Consider the following 21,217-nt stretch of genomic DNA (forward strand, 5'->3'; position numbering starts at 1 on the left):
TGCACAAATATACATATATACTTTTAAACATATACATATATACTTTTATATACATACATATATACTTTTATACATATACATACATACATTTTTTTTTTTGTACGGATCGATCTACTATATTCTCTTATACGAAGAGAAAAAAGAGAGAGAGATGATACATAATGAACCGTCTACCACGACGGCTTCCAATGTGGAGATTTTTTTGAGGCTTCTTTTTTCTGTTATATTTCTCTTTGCATGCTGTCTTGTTCTGATGCTGTACGTGCACAAGGCTTTTGGCCTTGCTGTTCAGTTATTTCTGCGTTACTGTATCCTTCCATCTACATCACGAATTAGACTTGGGGGAATTTTCATTGCTCCTCTAAGTTGCCGCCTGTTCATTCAGGATCTCTTTTATCAAGACGAGAACTTGTCACTCCGTGTCGTTGACGGGTACGTCTCATTTGTATTTTGGGATACATGGTGGAAAGATGTCTCTTGGACGTCCATACGAGATTTCATGGTGAGTGAAGATCTCAAAGGCATGCGGTGTCGTGCGGTGGTGAAGTTGCAATGGGTGCATGGTGTAATTGTGGAGGTCGTGCAAAATGGACGCAAAGTGCGGGTGCGACTAGATAGGGAAACGGAAGAGAATGCCTCACCGATCACTGTTACGACTGGTGATCGTTCAAGCAGTTCAAGTTGTGTTGAGCTTGATACTAGAGATGTGAGTGCAGCTGCAGGTAGTGGAGTCAGCAATAATCACTACGACGTCTCTAATCATAGTAATAATAATAATAATAGTAATAATAATAATAGTAATAATAATAGCAATAGAGGTAGCAATAACATCAACAACAACAATAGAAATACTGCTCAGTCTAATCAAGAAGAAACCCGCACATTTGGTGATGCCCCACTTTACTCTTCCACAAACATGGAACCGATGTTCTCCCCAATGGAAGATGATGAAGAGGAAGAAGAAGACACTGGGGAAACAAGACTGTTTGATGTGGACGCCGTGCAAATTCCGCAGAAACGTGGTAAGGTTCGTGTACATTTAAATGGAATGGGTCTAAGTCTTTATAATGCCACATGGAATTACAAAAAATTGTCATCCGAAGGTTCAACTCCAACACAAGAAGAACAATCAACTCATAGAAACAGTTTACATGGATGGGCACTACGAAGTATTATGAGCCGTTTTATGACAGATGAAGAAGGTGACTCTCTTAGAGCGGAAGAGGTGCGGCGAGGGCATAGTGAACGTTTGGGTAATGATGACAACATCTATGATGAAGATGCAAAACTAAAGGCACAAGAACAACAGCGACAATTAAAACAAAAAAAGTCTCTTTTTGAGCGTTTTTACGATTTCATTCAATTTATCGAAGTTGAATTGTTTGCGAGTTACGTTGATATTGGTGGTGCTGGAGCACCACATCCGTATTTTATGCACATTGGTTTCAAACGTGGTGAGGGTCGCACCTACTTGACTCAAGATGGACTGCCAAGCATAGATCTCTACCGTTTCGTTGCAGAGATGACACTGGAAGACGCGAATGCACGTTGGTGTTCCATGAAAAACGAGAAGGAGAGTAGCAATATTGCCCCACAACAAGAGCAGAATAATACATGGCGTGATTCGTTTGTACTCATGTTTAGAGGGACCTCACCGAATGAAATGCATGGTCCAACTCTAGACGACTCTTCTTCTTTGATTCGAAATTATGGTATGATTCTTAATGGTAAGGAGAAATCCACAGTACATATTGTTTTTTACCGTGATGTGACTAATGTTTATGCGGGTGAAGATGTGAGTCGTCGCTCCCAGTTGCCACACATTGGCCTTGAAGTTCTCATTGATGCCCCGGAGTTGAGCTACGGGCCCTGGTCACACTACTCTCTTATGAAACTGAAAGAGTTTTTTTATCCCACAACATACATGCCACTCGAGCCACTGAAATTTGAGTTGGGTCAACCACGTCCACTTGCGGGATTTGACATATTTGTGGAGTTTCTGTGTGATACATCTCTAATCATACCGTTTAAACGCAAGAGCCCAGCGCCATCGCCGCCGTTTGGTATTCGTGATTCTGGTCGTAAAGGGGTTATATTTCTAACACTTGGACGGGGTTCTCAATATATACAGAAGCCACAATTTCTCTTGCAGGGCGAGAAGAAGCAAGTATATGAAAGCCTCTTCAGTGCGAAGAATATATGGATGGCGACCAACGCCATTCAGGAGAGCAGCACGGTGCTTGCACATGCGCAGACATTGGATTTATTCATTGACAGACTAGATGATCGTGCGTACAATGGGCGTAAACTATGGAATATACTTCCTTCTCTGGGGGAGGGAGAGGCGTGGTGGTATATGGAATACATCTCTTTTTTTATGGATCTCATCAACGACTGGCAGTTTGTACCGCAAATGTATCATGGTGAACCTCTCTCAACAGAGATTTATAACACGTACAAGCAATTTGTGAAGGAGTTTATTCCAAATGTAAAGCGTTTTGAGGTTTTTTTTAATGGAGTTACACGACTGCATGTTAATACAAATCCGCAAAATGTAGTTTTTAGCGAGAACATTAACGATAATACCGCCAATACTTTTTTGACCTTTTCCGTGAAGAATGGTGGTCACTTCTTTATGACATTACCAAGTGATGCGTACCTGCTGAATTCTTTAACAGAGGTACATCGTCCTTTTGAATTGTCACTACAAGATATTGAAGCTTTCTTGACTCTTCCTCTCACACACCCACTTTGCGAAATGGTGGATGCAACCAAACCATTTGCGCAACTTGATGAACTTTCCCTGAAAGGATCACAAGTTGTGCACATACCAAATCAAACAGTACCACAAGACAAGAACCCGGTGGATCCCACTACAGGTCAAACCAAGCTAACAAACTATCTTGATATTGAGATTAATTTGACTGGTCTTCGTGGTTTCGTAATGGCACCACATATATGTGCCCTATTAGATGCACAGTCAAATCTTTTTGGGGCTTCTGTATGTGTTATACGCCCCGATGAACTTTTCTGGCCTCTCTCAAAAATTCAACCCAAGATGGATTTACCAAAGAACGTACGTCAACGGTTTAATGATTTTATTCAGAAAGACGAGCCACGAAGCAATGATCAAGAGATAAGTGTAACACTTACTATTTTAGACGTCGATGTCACAGTTCAAGCTGGGAGAACGGAATCACCAAAACTTAATTTGTGTTGTGGAAAATTCAGTTTTTCACTTATTCGACATTGTATTACAAACGATATAACTATTACGCTTACACCTGTTTGTGGACGTTTTTTCGATCAAAATGGTGATGATATTGTGAATGATTCATTTATTTGTTGCGGAAATATTACATTCAGCATGCTTCAACATTTTGGACCTCTCCCATTTCGTACCCTCTTCCATGGAGCAACGGATATAATGGTAGAGGGTTTCTCCTTTGACTTGACGGTGGAGCAGGTGGCGATGCTCACACAACTCTTCGCTGCCTTTATGGAGCAATTCCCAATGCGAGATGCACGCATGGTGCAGGAAATCGAGAAGGCACGCACAATGGCGGCTTACTCTGCAGAAAACTTGGTCTCACGTGGGGTTCGGACACGAAGAAATTCCTCTTGGCCGACCACTGAAGGTGGCCAAATTCCACAGCTAGAATCTATTGAAAACAATATTTATTCACCGGGGATTGTGGAGAGAAGATCTACTGCTGCTGTCGCTGCTGATGTACGTGAAGCTCTACAGCGATATCTTGCACTTGATGGGGCAGTTGTACAAACACCCTTCTCTGAATTGGTGCCTGAGTCCGTGGCGGCACGCTTCCATGAGTATCTAGAGTCTTTTGCTGCGGCGAGTGATAAGGAGAAGGATTACGCCGTTGTTACTACGCTTGCCTCGGTTAATCGTGGGTCTGGGTGTGTACGAATAGGGCCAGATAGTTACTTGGAGTTGCAATTACCCCACGGTGTACAATTTGCTGCATCAACACTGAATGATACCAATTCCAACTCCCGACAGAGTCTTGCTGTGCGTTCTATTGCTCTTCGTGGGTTTTGCCGACAGGATTCAAATGAGTTTGGTAAGAGTAGTGATGACTTTTCGGAAGTATTCTGCATTGAAACATCGCTTCGGGTAAGGCAATACACCGCGTATCCATTTGATGGTGGTCTTGAGGCACATCTTGAGAAACAACGTCAATTTGTGGAAATGAATGACTTGCAACGGGGATTCTCTTCGGAATTCCAACGTACACCGGAGACTCCGGTTCGAAGAAGTTATATGTCTGAACCACAAACAGCACCACCGAGCCGGCGAGAGGAATATCTCCGTAAACGGTATGAAGATGGACCACTGGGTGAAGAAGATATGCCACAGCAAGAACGAGATTCAATTGAGCAAAGCACAATTCTACAAATAAGAAATTTCGAACATCAGTTATCATTTCTGCAAGATCAAGCTACTGAGGTAACGAGGGATAACACTGATGGATCATCAGAATTGGTGAACCAGAATACTATGCTGTCCGTTAGTGGTATTAATAATAACACCTCTCAGAGATTTTTAACTTGTGTTTCTGCAACTGATTTGAGCGATTCTGAAGAGGAAGAGGAAGAGGAAGAAGAAAAAGAAGAGGATGTTCGTGATGATGATGATAGTAGTAGTAGTAGTGGGAGCAAGCATCTCGCGAAATACACTTTTGATACCACACAAGTTTCTCACGAAAAAACATCATCAGTACCGCTGGATATGGAAAAAGATGGACTTATGATGCGTCCATCTGAATCATTTTCATCGTTCCTACGTCCATTCTTTCTACACTCGCTTGGAGGTGATGAGAATGTATGGCTCAAATACAATAAACCGTCACTCTCTGGAGTTCGAGGTCCCCGTGATCGGACGTACTTTAACGCAGAGATTCCCTCGACGGTATTTTTTGCCGCTATGGAACCGCACCGTTCACCGCAGTTTCGCATGGCACAAGAGGAGAAGCTGTTTCTTCAAAGAACTGGTGTTAGCAGTAGTAATAACAACACTGGAAATAACAATAGTGAGGACGATGAAGAGGCGGATGTGTGGGCGCTCCGTCGCACAGATAATAGTAAGCGCTCACAGGAGGGATCCACATCAAAGCATTTACATGTAGAGGCTGTATCACCATTGATCGCACTGGTAACACCACAGTTTGTACGAAAAATATGTTTTGATGCCGAGATGAGATTTCTCGCACTAGTGCGACACTACCAACGACCACCCGACACCCCTTCCACGTGTACGAACTTGCCGACAGTGAGTGAGTGTGATCGCACCGGGGGGTTTACACATCAAACGCAGCATAGAAAACGAAGGGGTATTCATAAGAAGGATCTAAGCAAAAATCGTGTTCATCAAAAGCGATGGTTATCGGCAGTTCGAATTATTAGTGTTATTCTTCCGTGTATTGAGGTCAAAGTACTTACAGAACTCCCTGTACCACCCGAAAATATGGCACCCAACACAACTTGTAATGGAGTCTATACAACAATGCTTGGCGTTCGATCATTTCAGTTTGTCATGCAACGAACTCTTCCTCCAGCGCACGCTGCTATTAATGTTGAGAAAACTGTCATTTCTGCTTCTATCACTCTCTCTTCCCTGGCTATTATTACACAGGTGGAGTATGAACCTGTAGTTCGGCATGGAAATCTACACATAAAAATTCCAGGAGTTGTGTATGATGATGAAAAAGATACTCTTGCTGTAGCATATCTCACCTCATTCTGTGGACGAGGAAGACGTACCACTTCGCAAGGCATGCAGAATGGCAGTTGTCACATAACTGTAGACACCATGGCTTTCCACATTACGCGTGATTTTTTTCACTATGTATGGTCAATGAAGGCATTGTTTGAGCAGCTATCAAAAATGCGTCTTTCACAGAACCAAAAAGGCATTTCTTATTCTGATTTGCAAGAATCAATCAATATTTTCCATCTACGCGGGAATAGCATGCGTGATTTTGTGTTTCCAAGACTCGCACAACAGTCAGAATACCCTTTTTTATCAACAGACTATGGTATAGAGGCCAATCTAATCCTACAAGGTGTAGCTTCCATCAACTGTGTGCGGATCGAACTTTTTGACGTTACTCGTGAGGGCAAATACCTGCAGGTTTCCACCAATCGTCCGAGTTTTATTGAAATAAAGCGTCCTTCCGCCAAGTTTCTTGCAAAGGTACCAATGAAGGGTAAAGGTGAGAGTGGGATACATATTGCAGGCAACAGAGAATCCGCATTTACTTCAACTCCCTCTGCATTATGTGACCCATTCTTAGCTGAAGATGTCAACCGCCCCGTATTACCACCAGAGCGACATCGAAAACAACGGCGAGACGCACAGGTTAACTTTATTGGGGAGGTGGACTCTTTACTAATAAAGTGTTATCCGTCTTTACTTCATATATTTGGTGCAGCGAAAGAGAAGTCATTAGGTGTACTACCCCCAAGTAATAGAGGAATTTCGCAACGGCATATGTCTAATGTTGTTTGTGAGCTTCTAAATCTTTCTGAAATGAATGCACCTGGTGGTGGAATTGGAGTTGTATTTGTGGGAAGCTTCGCTTTACATCAGCTGGATGTATCGATGCTGTATTCAGAGTTAAATTTCATGCAGTTTAAAGGGTCAAAGATAACTGGATGTGGTGAGTCTCGCACGGAACATGTGAGTTCACGAGAGTGTGTTCAGACACATGTTCTTACTGCAGCAATTTCTGAAAGAATTCGGGAAAAGTTACGCCAATTGGCAAAAAGGGCACGAGAACGGGCTCCTAACAGCCGTTGCGCCGCTCCTCCCTCTGTTACACCACAACTTCATTTAAAGAGTAGCGCTGTTTTCTTCGCAGAGACAATGTTCCTTCAGTATGTTGCCGATGTGATTGTGCCAGGTACTACCACTAGTAGTGAAAGCACCACTATGAATACGCTTCGAGGTCAGGAAGAGTCAAGTGTCTTTATTGCAGTTGTCAAGAATATTGCTCTTTGCGTACATAAGGCGAGCCAAAACGTTTGTTTCAGTGATGATCGAGACCCTAAAGATTATCCAGAGAAAGATTTTAAGGTGGGCCGTGAAGGAGAGCAAATAAATCTTCAAATAGATGTTGGAAAAATTACGGTATCATCACCATATCGTCCCCAGGCTACTGAGACAGTACGGCCGCAACTGCATGAATGGTTGCAAGGTTGGATGGATGCGAGAAAGATTTTACAAGCGATGCGAGATGCTCGAGCAACATCTACTCATGAGGGTTCTTTATCCTTCTCAGGTCGTCCAGGAAAAAGAATGCACGCATGGTTTTGTGCAATGCAGATACATGATGTTCAAGTGAAAAATGATTTGCCCCAGGGTATTACTTTGGAACTGGATATTCCTCTAGTTTCAGCCTTTTTAACTGCCTCTTCCGACCAGCGTTTAGCACTCAAGACACATTTTCATCCCTTCACACTGACTTCCAAAAGCTTTTCAACAGGGCACCATGCTGTTGAGTTGCCAAGTGTTTATATTATCTACGCCAAAGATGAAGTTAGACAGACAGGTACGTGTTTGATGCAGAGTGTTGAAATCCAGGTGTCACCAATTATTATTACCCATGTGTTGTTAATTTTGGAAAGACTTGTAGCGGTACGTGAGGCATTATTAAATCCAATTAGTGTAGAAGAAGAAGAAAACAGAGGTCCTACAAAGTTTCAGATACCAAAACAAATACAGTCAAAGGTATCACTTGGATTGAAAGATCACTTTTTGTTTCTTCTTGCAGGACTTAGAATCTCGTACCTTACATCCATGACGAACCTACGCTTTTCCATACGTAGACTTAGCGTGACGACGGATAAGGTCTCTTGGGGTAAGCACCGAAAAGCAAATATAGCGGCAAATGTCTCTAATGCACAAGTTGCACTTGTGGATCGTGATGATTATGATCAACTACAAGCTGCGTTGCGTCAGGCTGCGATGTACACTCGTAGCGAATCCTCTGTGCCTAGTACAAAGGCAGCACTGTTACTGCACCGTCCCGCCTTTGCACGTTCTAGTGAGTTACCACAAACAGTTCGTCCACTGAGCGGTTTTATTTGGGGTCTTTTTGAAGCCTCATTTTCCCTTTCGAGTGGTAGAAGTGATATAAATGAGCTACGCGCAGTGCTAGAGAACTTACTTGTGGATAAACCTGTGTCTCCTGTGGATTTACGTGAGTTAAATAGACTTGGAAGTACTGCCACACGATGGAACATATCAGTCACTTCACCACTTATTATTGCTCGAATCGGATTAATTCCACTCTTACAGCAATCCATTGATGAGACCACATACCTTGTGGAGGAAATTAGGTTTGCGGCACAGCGGGAGGGTCGTTTGTTCCATAGACAACTAACAAAGTCAGCGGCGTACCGACGACTTGTGCGAGTGCGTAAACAGATGGAGGCTGTTAAGAGAAAGTCGGAACGGTTAAGGATTGAACGGCTCAGAAATCTTACCGCAGGGATGGTACCAAGGAACAGTTCGACATTTCAGCGACGCCCTTCGTTATCCTTTTCTAGCGATACTGCAGTTCGTGATTCTATGGAGGAAGATCTTTTTAATGCCACTTCTGATAGTAAGTTTGTTGCAACAGTGTCAAATTTTCTCGTCGTTATACCCTTCGGGGATGCCGCATATCGCAGCATTTTGGAAGAATTACCAGACGTATATGTGAATGGACGTGGTGATCCTGTGCTGAACCGCAAGAAATTTATTCCCACTATGGCATTAAAGATGAAGGTGGAAAAAATTACATTTATATGTGGACTTCTTAAGACGCAACGATGCGTGCCTGTGATTCCATCAATGGTAAATAACGACAATTCCAGTGGATTTCTAGAGGAGGCAGCAATGAAATCTGCGAATAAGTTAAAGTTTACGGCTCGCTTTGCACTGGATGATGCACACTTGTACTTTAGTGATGGTTCACCTATTAAATCCGACTCTTCAGCAAGAGAATTGCTTGGTACAACACATATACTTGGAGGCCTCGGTACCCTCACTAGCTCCGATCGTAAGGAGTATCGTTACTCTTTGTCAAAGTTATATTTGAACTCTATTGATATTCCGCTTCATATTACTAAGCAAGGGAATGAGGTGAAGATAGGTGCCACTGCAGAAATGAGTGCCCCCAGAGTCACTCTTTCAACACGTTTTGTGAGTATTCTTAGCCAGCTTATTCAGGAAATACCATTAAAAGCATTCCCTCCTTTTCCCCAACAACATGCAGCATCTAACGCGACGAGTGATGGCACTATCACCACCACAGTATCGTCAGCAACCGTAAGAGGAGTAAGTGTAGAGTCGGATTTTTATGTTGACCCAGTGGCTTTATTAGAAGAAACGAAATCGATAGATAAAAAGACCCCATTATTATACTCCTTTGACGTGACAGCACGAATTGATCGTGGTGAAGTGATCATTTACTCTGTCCAAAAGGATTCTACTACAGGGGCCCCTGTATCTTCGCAAACAGGGGAGGATCTGACGAGTAAAAACACACGCTTAAATCGGAGACGTGTGAGGTTCTCTATTGCTTCGGATAAAAGTGAGAATACTTTACCTTCTCCCCCTGCTACTACTACTAATACTGCTGCTGGTGGCGGTGTATCTCTAGGAGGAAGTCCCATGGCGGCACTTCTTACAATACCAATTCCTGACATTACCGCGCGGGTCGTAGTAACATTGGGTGGTAATATGAGTGATGAGGAGCAAACGATCATTCGTGTGGAAATTCGGGCAAATACCGTGGAAATTGGTCCTTCAATACTCTCACTTGCGCAAGAGATTGAAGAATGGATGGCAGTATATGATCGTGATAAGAGTGAACGTACAGGTAAGATCCTCGCTATTGTGAAAGAATGGGAGAAGGATATCACCAATAGTATACTTTCTTTGCATTCACCTATTGCTGATGTGGCGTTGCCGTTACCACGTGCCTTTGCTGCTGGAATGGCTCAAATTCGTGCAAACTCAAGTAATGTTAGTGCTATACGACGACACCGAGGACACCAACGGTCTTGGTCCTTGCCGACACGTTTGTTGAGCCCTTCAAAATTGGGACCAATTCAGAAAGTTGACACTAAGAAAAGCAGTTTTATGAGTATTCATATACGCCTAACTGGATTTCGTCTTGTGTTGACAACAGAACCTGTCTCAACAGTTGGCCTCTCACTATTTTTAGAGGAACGTGGTGGAAGTCTTGATTTCTTTGTGAAACGGGTATTAGGAAAACACTCAGTGCGGTTTGTCAACACACCAGCGGCCACGCCTCCAGTGGTGTCATTCTTTCTCTGCGTACGTCGTTTGCGGGTGGAGTGTCAGGCGAAGTTAGAGGTGAAATCATTTGAAATGGATCTCCCGGAATTGGAGATGTGCGCTGCACTTCGTCGTCGTAGTCGCCATCGCAAAACATGGTCGTTGATGAATTTCTCTGTGTGCATTCCTCCGAGTGGTTCAGGTGGTACGGAGTTGAGTATTACACTGCACGCAACACACTTGTCACAACTCTTTATTGTTCAGGAACTTTGGCACAGAACCTTGTACGCGTCGCTTCACAGCATTCGTCAAATGTTCGCCCGCGGAGCTCATATAATTAAAGAAAATGTGAGTAAAAACCCTGTTATACAGCGACGTATGGCTTCATTACAGAAGATTATTGTAGAGGAGACGCTTATGGTTGTACTTACAGCTTCGCACAGCAAGGTACGTATTGATCTTGGTTCGGGCAACGCTCAGCAAGCATCACTTGGTGGTATTAACTTTGCGTTACAGTCCACAAAAACCGCTAATCACGCTTGCCGCAAGGTATGTTTTGACTTGGCTGTGAGATCCTTCATGTTACGCTCCGAAGGTGTTCTTTCTGGCGCAGCAAGCCTTGAAAATGGCTTTCTAAAAGGATTTTTAATAGAAAATGCGGATGGTGTGAAAGTGTTAACGCGCTCACCTGGAGGACGAACATTCCGTCAGGCAATGTGTACACAAAAACTACATATAATGTTTAAGGAGAGGCAGCTCAAGGATGTGTTTGAGTGTCATGTTGGGGAGTTCTCTGGAAATGCTATGGATGGTGTTGGAGAGGAGGACAGTGCCACAGTCCATGCAGAAATGTTTCTAAGAAGAGGTAATGTATTGATAACTCCAAGCACCGTCCCGGCATTTCTCAGCACCATTAGGATTTTTAGCGAGATTGTCGCAGCCCAACAGAAGGTGACAGCGGAAAAACTTATTGATAGTGGTGTACAGGGAATAAAAACTTCGTTAACAGAGAAGATGAAAGACGTTGTTCGCGGTGTTGAGTGGGTTCTGGATCACCGCAATTCCACTGGAGTGGACAAGAGTGCAAATCTTCTCTCAGACTTTCCTGAAACTGCTGGTGCTGCTAATGCTTTGAGTGATGGCGACAGGAAAGCCAATGTAAGTACTGTATCCAAAGAAATTGATAACAGCAAGAGCAATATGTGTATTCTTTTTATGGGGAATCCCCTTACACGCATTCCATGCGGCCAATTCGAAATCAAAGTGGAACAGACGACTTTATTGTTGGGAAATGCCCCAAAAGGTATGAATACCTTAAGTAGTCTCGTAGCAGTTTTTCCCCGGGCAACACTTTCCTTTGCGGAGTGTCCAAGTGAAGGTAGAAGTGTGATAAAAAAGATGCTAGTACTTGATGCGGAAAATGTAGAGCTTTTCCGACCTGGTTCCGTTAAGGTACTTATTCTAGGTTTCCGCGGGCCCAATAAGTTTGAATTTTACTCTAGACAAAAGATAGGAGAAAGTGAGGTGGGGTTTGTGCTGAGTTTGGATCAGGCACACCCTTGGACTGGGAACCCACGTTTCCAAGATTTTCAAGAAATGATTCAGCTCGCCCGCTCCTTTACTGCAAAAAGTAATGCCGAGGTTTTTCAACATTTTGGTGAAGTTGATCATTTATGGCCTAATGAAAGAGAAAAAGTCGTTGCTGCTGATGATAATGAAAGTAAAACAGTCAAGCAAGATGTCGAGACAAAACCCGTAGATGAGAGACGCCTAAAAGCACTAAAAAACGTAAAATTTTCACCTCATTTACGTTTTGGGGGTGACGTTGCAGTTAATATCGATGTCATTCTTAATTGGCTTGGTATATCAGAGAAAATGTTGCCGTATATTATTCATGTGAAACTGTGCGATAAAATGGAAGCCCTTTTGAACCACCTTTATGAAAAAGAAAGAACGAATGTGAGTTAAAAGAGAATATTGTTTGAGAGTTATCCTTGCTGTTATTCATTCTTTTTTTTTTTTTTTTGATAATAAATAAGAATGAAAGATATTTTTTTTTTTTGATTTTGGGTGATCTTTTACATCCTTGTTTCTTTTTTATTCTTTTCTATTTTTTGTTTTTTCTTTTCTTTCTCTGGTTGTGTACATTCTTCTATTGCTTCCGTTTGTGAGATAGTGTTAATAGCGGGGGAGGTGGGCTACAACGATTGATCTTGTTTTTCTAGGCATAACTAAAGGAAAAGAGAAGCGTTTAGTCAATGTTGAGGCGCACCAGTTTTGCTGCTGGAAGAGCGCCGCCAGTGATTGGACAAACACGTAAGGCACGATTTTCTGGAATTGACGACAACCCTACTATCACTTTCAAACCATGGGACACCAGTGAACCACTTATGGCCGACTACGGTTGGCAAAGAGGACAGCTGCCAAAATTTCGTGCTCGCAGTCCATTTCATCGGCAGCAGATTGCTCGACGAATGGTAACAGAAATGATACGGAAGGATTATTGCATTGTAGGTGGTGCACGTGCCCCAGCACTCCGCATATTAGCCGATCATGTCGTTGAACTTGCTAAAGCAGGCGATACCGATTCGCGTCAGCAATTGGCGTACTTTTTAATTGATCCACTTATGGTTGACAAGGCCTTTGATGAATACCCCCGGCGATTTAAAGATATGCATGGTAAATATGCCATGATGACTCGCCTTAAGAGTCGTCGCCGTACGGATGGAGTGGCCATGTACTTTGTGGAATACAAAAATCGTGATCTTAGTGATAATCATAAGGGTGAAGATTACACTACAGGACCTGAGCGTTTTTTCCTTCCCCCTCGCATTGTAGAGACTGAGAAAGGTATCCAGCGACCACCGCATATGCAGATGGCATTTGATCGTTGGGCTAGTAAGTTTAAAACGGAGGAATTTCACCATTGGTGGCGCCTTCGTCATGCAAAGCTGCGTTACTGGGGTGTACGCAATGTGCCGCATCCCAGTGATGTAGATCCACTCTGGACAGAGAAGGAGGAAGAAGAATGGCACAATGAGATGCTTGCTAACACAGGCGACTTTGAGGATTTAGATCTCGAGGACGACAGTTTTGTTGCTGCAGGAGAAGGCGGAGAACCTTCACCCAGTGGAGCCGGTCCGGAGCTTCAGAAAAGGTCGTGATGAAGATTATTCGAATGAAAAACAATTAACAGCTCTTGCCACACATTGTCGGTAATGCTATTTTATTATTTATTGTTTTTTTTTTTTTTCTTGTTCTCAAATGCCTTCTTATATCTCATCTGCTTACGATCAAATTTCTTTTTTTTTTTTTTTGCTTTAGCTCTCGCTTCATTTTTTTTTTTCTTCTTGTGATCCCTTTCTGACATTCTTTGTCGAATCGGGAAAAAAAGTGGTAATAGAAACAAAAGTTAAAAAGTGGTATATACAAAAGAAAAAAAAGGGTTCATACAACATATAGAGGGCGATAGTAAGAGACACAAAGGAGTTTCTTCGCCCACCAATATTGAACGAGAAGGGTTTTGGAAGTGAGGGAAGAAAACATTTTATGACGAGCAAGATACTGTAATGCCAATACGAAAGAAGGAAGAAGTCTGTGGAAAGCCTACACAGTACAACCTTAGAACATGTGAATATGATTGGAAATACCTCCCAGATACACATTTTAACTTGGGTGAAACCCCTAAACCACGGAATAAAGATTATTTTATGCAGAACCTGCCGTCAAGGGCGGAAAGTCGTGAACAACTTCCTCCGTTGTCACCTCGGGCTTCTCCGCCAGTTGAGCAACCCGCCATAATATCATCCCCACCCTTGCCAGTGAAACTAAATTCAGCACCGACAACATCTTCTTTTCCGATTATTCCTTGGTCTCATGATAATCTACGTCGGATGGTGGAGGCTAATCAAATGGAAGCACAACGGTCGTATCTGCGGAGAGGACTCTAAATGGAATGGAAAATGTATATTTCTACAAGATACTATTGGTTTTATAGGTAAACCATTACAATATACCCGATAAGATGGGCTTTTTTTTTATATATTTATTTTATGTCTATTGATATATTGCATTGCAGTCTTTTTCTTCCCCATCCTCGTCTCCATGTTTTTTTTTTTTTTTTACATCCTTTGTTTGTTTGTTTGTTTGTTTTTCCTTTTCCTTGAACAGAATTGGATGTGCTGCCTATTTATATATATTTATATAAATACGGATCACAGCTTAGCGTATTTGTACGTTTTTTTTTTTAATTTTCGGTGTTTCTATTTATTTCTCTTGGTGTTGGTGTTGGTGTGCACGTGCAGGGTTGAATCACAGGTTGTTTTCTTTTTTCTTCTCTTCCTGTTGTTTTTCCTCCCTTGCTCTTGGTAGGGTGATGGATATTGAACACTGGCGCCGGGCATTGCAGGGACTTTTGAAGAGCACATCTCTGCAGATCCAGCCTGCCCATCTTCGCCATATTCTACAGACTGTTCGTCTTTCAGTTCAACATCCTTCAGTGTCATTGGAGGAGAGGATACAAGAGTACCAAGAGATTGAGAAACGTTTACAAATCTTGCAAGTAGGTCACCAAAGACAACTTCAGATATTGCAAGAAGTGAACAGTAATTTAGAGAACCTCGTATTGTCAATAGAAACTGTATCTAAAGATACTACGACAGGTGTTTCTGAAGAAGTTATGGTGAATGAGAGTACATTAGAAAGAATGAACCGCGTATTAAAGGTCGCTACTGAACGTCTTGATAATACTTTGACAAGTACACACCGCATTTAGTGTTCTTGGTACAGCAAAAATGATAACTGGTGTATTTTTTTTTTTTTTTCTGTAAATATTATCGACTAGCAAGATAATGGAGTTGAACGGCAAAAGAAAGACAAAATTGTTTATACTTATAATGGGTTTTAAATGTTGCTCTTTCCATCTGTAATATTCACTTGAACTGTAAAAATAATATAAAAGGTTAACCGTAGTTGTTTTTTTTTTCCTTGGTTTTCTTAATTCTATTCATATCTATAATTCTCAAAGATTTTTAAATAAATTGTTTTCTTCTCTTCTTATTTTAAATTTTTTATTTCTATATGTATATACGTTTCTCGAGTAGAGTTTTGTGTAAAATTTTACCCGTACACCCCCCGCCACAGCCACATAAACAGTCAAGATGCCTAAGAATATGGGAAAGGGAGGCAAGTCCTTCAAGGCAGGTAATGTTAAGGGTATAATGCAGAATCAGAAGCGTGATATTGTTTACGCTGATCCTAATGAACACGAGGAATACGCCCAAGTGAAGAAGGCATTGGGAAATTTACGTCTTGAGCTTCAGTTGGCGGATGGTAGTAAGGCGATAGGTGCCATTCGTGGGGCGATGGTGCGAAAGGTTTGGATTGCGCAGGGTGATGTTGTGTTAATCGCACGACGCTCCTTTAACACCAATGATATTGTGGACGTTATTCACCGTTACACCCCCGCCGAGGTGCGTACTCTCGTCAAGGATGAAGTGATCCCACGTGATTTCCGCTCCACCGATGAGCGGGAAGCCAACAACGCACAATCCGATTACGTGTTTGTTGCAGAGAACGACAACGACGGTGCGGATGAAGAAGATGAAAACGCCATTGACCGATACAAGGTTGTATTGGATGACCCTCTTGCGAACTTTGATGACCTTTAAAGGGAAGAAAGAGAGGAGTACAGAAATAATGAGGAGAAGAAAAGTAAAAAAAAAAAAAAAATCAATCAATCAATCAAACGAAACGCAAATGAGATATTTGAAGCGTTTCTACCTTTTTATTTCACACAGCTTCATCATACTGTACTGATATGCACATAAATTTATTCCCCAATTGTGTGTTTGGTGGTGTGTGATTCTGTCGACGATAGAAACAATTGAATCTTCGGAGTGAACCCGAAAAAAAAAAAAGTGTAAGAGAAGAGAAAAAGAAATACAACAATTAAAAGGAGACAGAGTTTTCCCCCTTACACTTCATACTGCATAATGCGCCTCTCTAAAGGATTAAAAAAAAAGGCATGAAATCGATATAAATATATATATATTTCTGTTTAAAAAAAAAAAAAAGAAAAAAATTTGCAAGGGATAAAAGATTACACTTATTATTAACACTAAATGTCTGCATTTTTCTTTTTCTTCCTGTCATGACTCTTAACTCCTTTATTCTTATTTTTTTTTTGTTTTAATTCTTCTCTTCCTATAGAAGGAGACATTAAAAGGAGGGGTCACATGGAATACAAGGAATGGTTTTATGAACATCGGCGCATGCTTATAGCGGCAGTATTATTTATTCTGTGTGCTTTATTGCATGATTTACTATTTTCACTTCCTCCCAAGGAGGACTCTAAGGATGGAATTAACCTTTAAATTTTGCAAAGAGAGGGAGGAGTTCAATTCAGTCATCATAATAAAAAAAAGAGAGATTATGAATATATATATAATATTGTTTTTCTTTCCTTTCTGTTTTTCTCTGAAATTTCCATTTCTCGTGTTTATCTATTAACCTTCTTGCAGAGGCAAGATGGTCGAGTGGTCTAAGACGTGACGTTCAGGTCGTCATCTCTCCGGAGGCGTGGGTTCAAACCCCACTCTTGTCAATGTTTTTTTTATCTTTTTTTCGTTTCCTTCCTACTTCCTATGGGCTTGTGGTTTCATTTATGAAATCTGTTGGCCTTTACTGTAGTTGTGAAAGAGAATTATGTAGTGCGAGAGAAGATATTGGACTGCGTGCGTAACACATCAATGATGGAGATGAGACTATGCACAAACAAACTAAAGTCCCCATCAAAGCAGGAGAGAGAAGAAACACATGGATGCTGCTCTCTTAACACTGCTGATCTAATGACACTTTATCCCATTCAATAGAAATGGAAACATACATTTCCTTGTGTCCCATTCTAAGCTTTCCTTCTTTATCTCTGTAATATCGCGTTATGTTTATGATTTGGGGGAAAAAAGTAACCGGTCACACCTTAATGGGAGTTTCCATAGCACAAATGATACCTGACTCTCATAGGTAGAAGAAGAGGAGAATGTTCCTTTATTTGGTGCGAGAACTCATTGAGTGGTAGTGGTACAATGATCCTACTACCCATCAATTGTAACAAAAAGTGAAAGGGGAAAAAGAAAGAATAATTGAAGAACTCTTGGAATATACATTTTGATAAAATGGAATGAAACAAAAATCTCTCTTTGGGGAATACATTGCAATGCTATTTCCCAGTGCAGAGATGTTCTACGCCTTTTATTGATAACTACAACACAAGTGGAAATTAATATCTCTGTTGTGGTGAAAGGGAAAAAACGTTTCTACTGAAAGAGTATTAATAGGAGGCGTACACAACTGCAGGGAGTGAATAACTGAGGAGTGATACTGAATTGAGATCTATACTAAATAAACAGAGTTAAAAAGCAGTGTGTTGTACATGTTGCTTTCTCTTGGAAATGTGAGTAATATTCTTATAGATAGCGTTCTGTATGTATGTGTTGTGGGTATGATAATTAGTACAGGAGTGTTTTTATAGCTGATGGAATATTTCATATAATCCTCTCCTCTATTATTTTATGGCTCTTCTGATGTATAATTTTTATTTTATTATGCTCTTCTACTCCTGATATGGTTGAGCAAAATGTACCAAGTGGAGTTGATGGGTTAGTCAAGCATGAGGTACGCAGTCTTTTTCTATGCAAAGGAGAAATTTAACACATATTATCATTCGCTCTTTCCATGGTTTTTTTTTCTATCTTTTTCACTTGTTTAAAGGCAGTACAGCACTCATTATTATGACTATTTGTTATTATTCTCTGCATTTCTTACAAACACCATAAAACACCAAATCTGCTCACAATGCATTCTTGTTGATACTGTTGGTATGTATGTACCACAAGAGGGTATATTGATATCTTTTCTCATTCTACTTTTGGCATAACTACTATTGTTCTCTTTCTAAGAGTATTACTTTTGATGTATATATGTGTTTAATTATCTGCTAGATCCAATATAATATCTATTCATGCTTACCTTTTATTCTCTCCCTTTTCTTCTTTTTTTTATTTGCTGTTTGTACCCTAGCAAAGCAACACACACACACACTCACACCACTCACGCTATTAAGAAATGGAGAAACACTCCATGCGTCACCTGCTGTGGACTGCACTGTTCTTGTTGTACTGCAGTTGCGGGTGTTTGGCTACTGTTGTGCAGCAGTTACCACAAAAAGGACAAAGTGCTCTACAGGCATACACCGTCTCTAATACTGCCGATGATAAAACTGGTAAAGAATGGCAACCCATCCGCATTGGTGTGTATACAAAACGTGTGGAAGATGTGCTGAAGTTTTGCGAAGACGGCAAATTGCCGCCTGAGTACGAAGATGAGTTTCTCGAGACTGACGAGGTACAAGAAGAGTTTGCAGAGCTCTGTGGTGTTAAACGGGGGAATAAGAAGTTAATAGCGGAAAAGAAGGATATTCTTTTAAATAAAGTCTTGCCTAAAGCCATCAAACTGCACGCAGATCGCCTTAATGTGAAACAGGTGAAAGAAAGTCTAAAGATCGAAAGTGAGGACGTTTTGCCAGAAGAGTGCGAAGGCTTTGGCATCCCCGAAGGACATAAAGAGAAAGGTATTCCTGATGCTGATTTTGTAATTTACGCGAGTCTCTCCACTAACATTGGACATGGGATTTGCAGTAAAGATAAGCAAGGGAGACCAACGTCTGCTGTCATCAAATTCAACCTGTATGATATAGAAGCAACACGGAAGTATATTCGCTTCACTGCACATGAGATTGCTCATGGTCTTGGATTTCAACATGAGTTTATGGACAATCTGACAATGATAGAACCCAGCAACAAAGATGGGAAATCTAAAGGAGTGTCACGTGGTCTAACTCCCCGTATGGTGAAATTTGTAAAATCTGTCGACAAGCTGAAGAGTCATTACAACTGCGATGGTGAAGTAAAGGGTTTGTATTTGGAAAATTATATTTCCTGGACGTCCCACTGGCGGAGTCGTATTGCGAAGGATGAGTTGATGAGTACATACATTGGTGAACCCACTGGTATGTATTACACTGCACTGACACTTGCAACATTTCATGAAATGCCCTTCTACAGCGCAAATTTCACCATGGCAGAACCGATGAGTTGGGGGAATCAATCTATATGTGAGTTTCTTCAAGGTAAAAAAGATCCAGCAGAGACTAGACACCCCAATGTGTTCTGTGAGGAAAATGAGAAGGTGACCCTACAGTGCACCTCTGACCGTTTTGCCCTTGGTATGTGCTTAACGAAGAATAACCTTGGACAGTTACCCAATGGATACCAATATTTCAACGACATAAGTGTTGAGTGGGATGGTGACTTGATGGATGGTGATGCAATCATCAGACCCTTTATAGGTACTGACTGTGAGGATGGTAATGAGACTCTGTTGCCTGGCAGTCTTTTCGGACGAGATTCACGGTGTTTAAAAGCTGAGGGTCTGAAGATAACTGGATCAAGTGACACCCACCTTAACATTGCTGGTGTTTGTGCAAAAGTGAAGTGTGATAATGAAAAGAAGGAGGTGAGTGTACAACTCAAAGGTTATACTGAAAATAATAAGGAGTGGCATGAGTGCAGCGATGACAAGGCAAATGTTGAACTGACGGATTCAGAGTTCAGTGGGGGAACTATTAAGTGTCCCAAATACGAAGAAGTGTGCATTGGGTTGCTGGAAACTGAAGCACCTTCCAACATTACGTTTTACAATGGCACAAAATTTACTGACGGGTACGTTGATTTGCATGATGAAAATAAAGAGGAAGAGGAAAAAACAACAAAGAATTTTGAGCCACCACATTCGCAATCTGTTTCCCCAACTGTTCCAACTAATGTCAATCAAAACGTGGGCAGTTTACCTGTAGCTACACCGCTTGCACGGGAAAACGAGGAACGCCAAAAACACCAGGGACCCGATGAGCACAGAGATGCATCCCAGAAGAGTCCGGAGAGCATGGGAGTTCAGAACAGAGTTGCGCCCACTGTGGTTCAAGTAAGCAGTAGTGGAACTGCTAACGCAGGCAATGATAACGGCAGCGCGGTTGGTACTGTTGGCACCAGCAGCAATGGAAGGAACCTCATTAATGCGGGTCGGTCCACCCAAAGCGTACCCTCTTCTGCCCCTGCTCCTGCAAACACCGATCTGCACGAAACTCTGAAGGAAAAGATCGCAGATCCACCAGCAGCAAACAACGATCAACAAAATGCAACGCAAACATCAACCAAAGCTGAGCCGTCATCCGGACCAAGAACGCCAGCCGAAGCAAACGCACAAACGGATAAGCACGGGAAAATTTCTTCTCCAGCTTCCACCGAAGTTCAAAGTGATGGTAAAAGGGAAGAGAATCCATCGAGATGGCGCCGTGATGTTGATGATGCTACTTCTTCATCCACATCTAATCCCAACAGCAATGACAACCCATTGCAGTCCACCAACACTGTTAATGGTGCAGATGACCGCTCCTCTGGTACAGTAAACAGCGATGCTTTGAATGGGACAAAATTCACTGAGGGCCAAATAAAAGAAGAAACATTAAATCATACAAATATAATGAGTGCGTTGGGTCCTGACAGCAGCATCATGGTTTCCTACATGGCCCCTCTTGCACTTCTTGTGTGTGTTGTTGGTTTTGTGATGGTTCCATGAGAGATCCATTCATATTCAGAAATAATAAACACTTTTGCTTATTACGGTGCTTTGAAACGAACCTTATAAACCGCAATACATTGACCGTTCTTTTTTTTTTCTCCCTTCTTTTTTTTTTTTTTCACCCTTCTTCATTTCATTGGAAAATTTCTTTTAATTGTTTATGATTTCTTGCTATGATTTTAAATTCATTTTCTGAAAATAAATAATTAT

At 41.6% G+C, this 21,217-nt stretch overlaps 6 protein-coding genes across 6 annotated transcripts; all 6 read left to right on the forward strand.

The window, feature by feature from the left end:
- Positions 1-151: 151 nt before the first annotated feature.
- TM35_000631180 (uncharacterized protein) lies at positions 152-12,277 on the forward strand (the record flags this gene model as incomplete). Its single annotated transcript, XM_029031033.1, has 1 exon — positions 152-12,277. The coding sequence occupies one exon, from the start codon at positions 152-154 to the stop codon at positions 12,275-12,277; it is 12,126 nt and encodes a 4,041-aa protein (XP_028877684.1).
- Positions 12,278-12,567: 290 nt separating this feature from the next.
- TM35_000631190 (50S ribosomal protein L17) lies at positions 12,568-13,473 on the forward strand (the record flags this gene model as incomplete). The annotated part of the gene is made up of 1 exon (XM_029031034.1): positions 12,568-13,473. One exon carries the CDS (start codon positions 12,568-12,570, stop codon positions 13,471-13,473), a length of 906 nt encoding a protein of 301 aa, XP_028877685.1.
- A 405-nt stretch (positions 13,474-13,878) lies between these two features.
- On the forward strand, positions 13,879-14,259 carry TM35_000631200 (uncharacterized protein; the record flags this gene model as incomplete). Its single annotated transcript, XM_029031035.1, has 1 exon — positions 13,879-14,259. The coding sequence occupies one exon, from the start codon at positions 13,879-13,881 to the stop codon at positions 14,257-14,259; it is 381 nt and encodes a 126-aa protein (XP_028877686.1).
- A 425-nt stretch (positions 14,260-14,684) lies between these two features.
- On the forward strand, positions 14,685-15,083 carry TM35_000631210 (uncharacterized protein; the record flags this gene model as incomplete). The annotated part of the gene is made up of 1 exon (XM_029031036.1): positions 14,685-15,083. The coding sequence occupies one exon, from the start codon at positions 14,685-14,687 to the stop codon at positions 15,081-15,083; it is 399 nt and encodes a 132-aa protein (XP_028877687.1).
- Positions 15,084-15,468: 385 nt separating this feature from the next.
- Positions 15,469-15,978, forward strand: TM35_000631220 (putative eukaryotic translation initiation factor 1A; the record flags this gene model as incomplete). Its single annotated transcript, XM_029031037.1, has 1 exon — positions 15,469-15,978. One exon carries the CDS (start codon positions 15,469-15,471, stop codon positions 15,976-15,978), a length of 510 nt encoding a protein of 169 aa, XP_028877688.1.
- A 2,455-nt stretch (positions 15,979-18,433) lies between these two features.
- TM35_000631230 (putative surface protease GP63) lies at positions 18,434-21,004 on the forward strand (the record flags this gene model as incomplete). Its single annotated transcript, XM_029031038.1, has 1 exon — positions 18,434-21,004. The coding sequence occupies one exon, from the start codon at positions 18,434-18,436 to the stop codon at positions 21,002-21,004; it is 2,571 nt and encodes an 856-aa protein (XP_028877689.1).
- Between the last annotated feature and the right edge of the window lie 213 nt (positions 21,005-21,217).

Source organism: Trypanosoma theileri, assembly GCF_002087225.1.
Source record: "Trypanosoma theileri isolate Edinburgh chromosome Unknown TM35_Tth_63_V1, whole genome shotgun sequence".
In the NCBI taxonomy this organism is placed as follows: domain Eukaryota; phylum Euglenozoa; class Kinetoplastea; order Trypanosomatida; family Trypanosomatidae; genus Trypanosoma; species Trypanosoma theileri.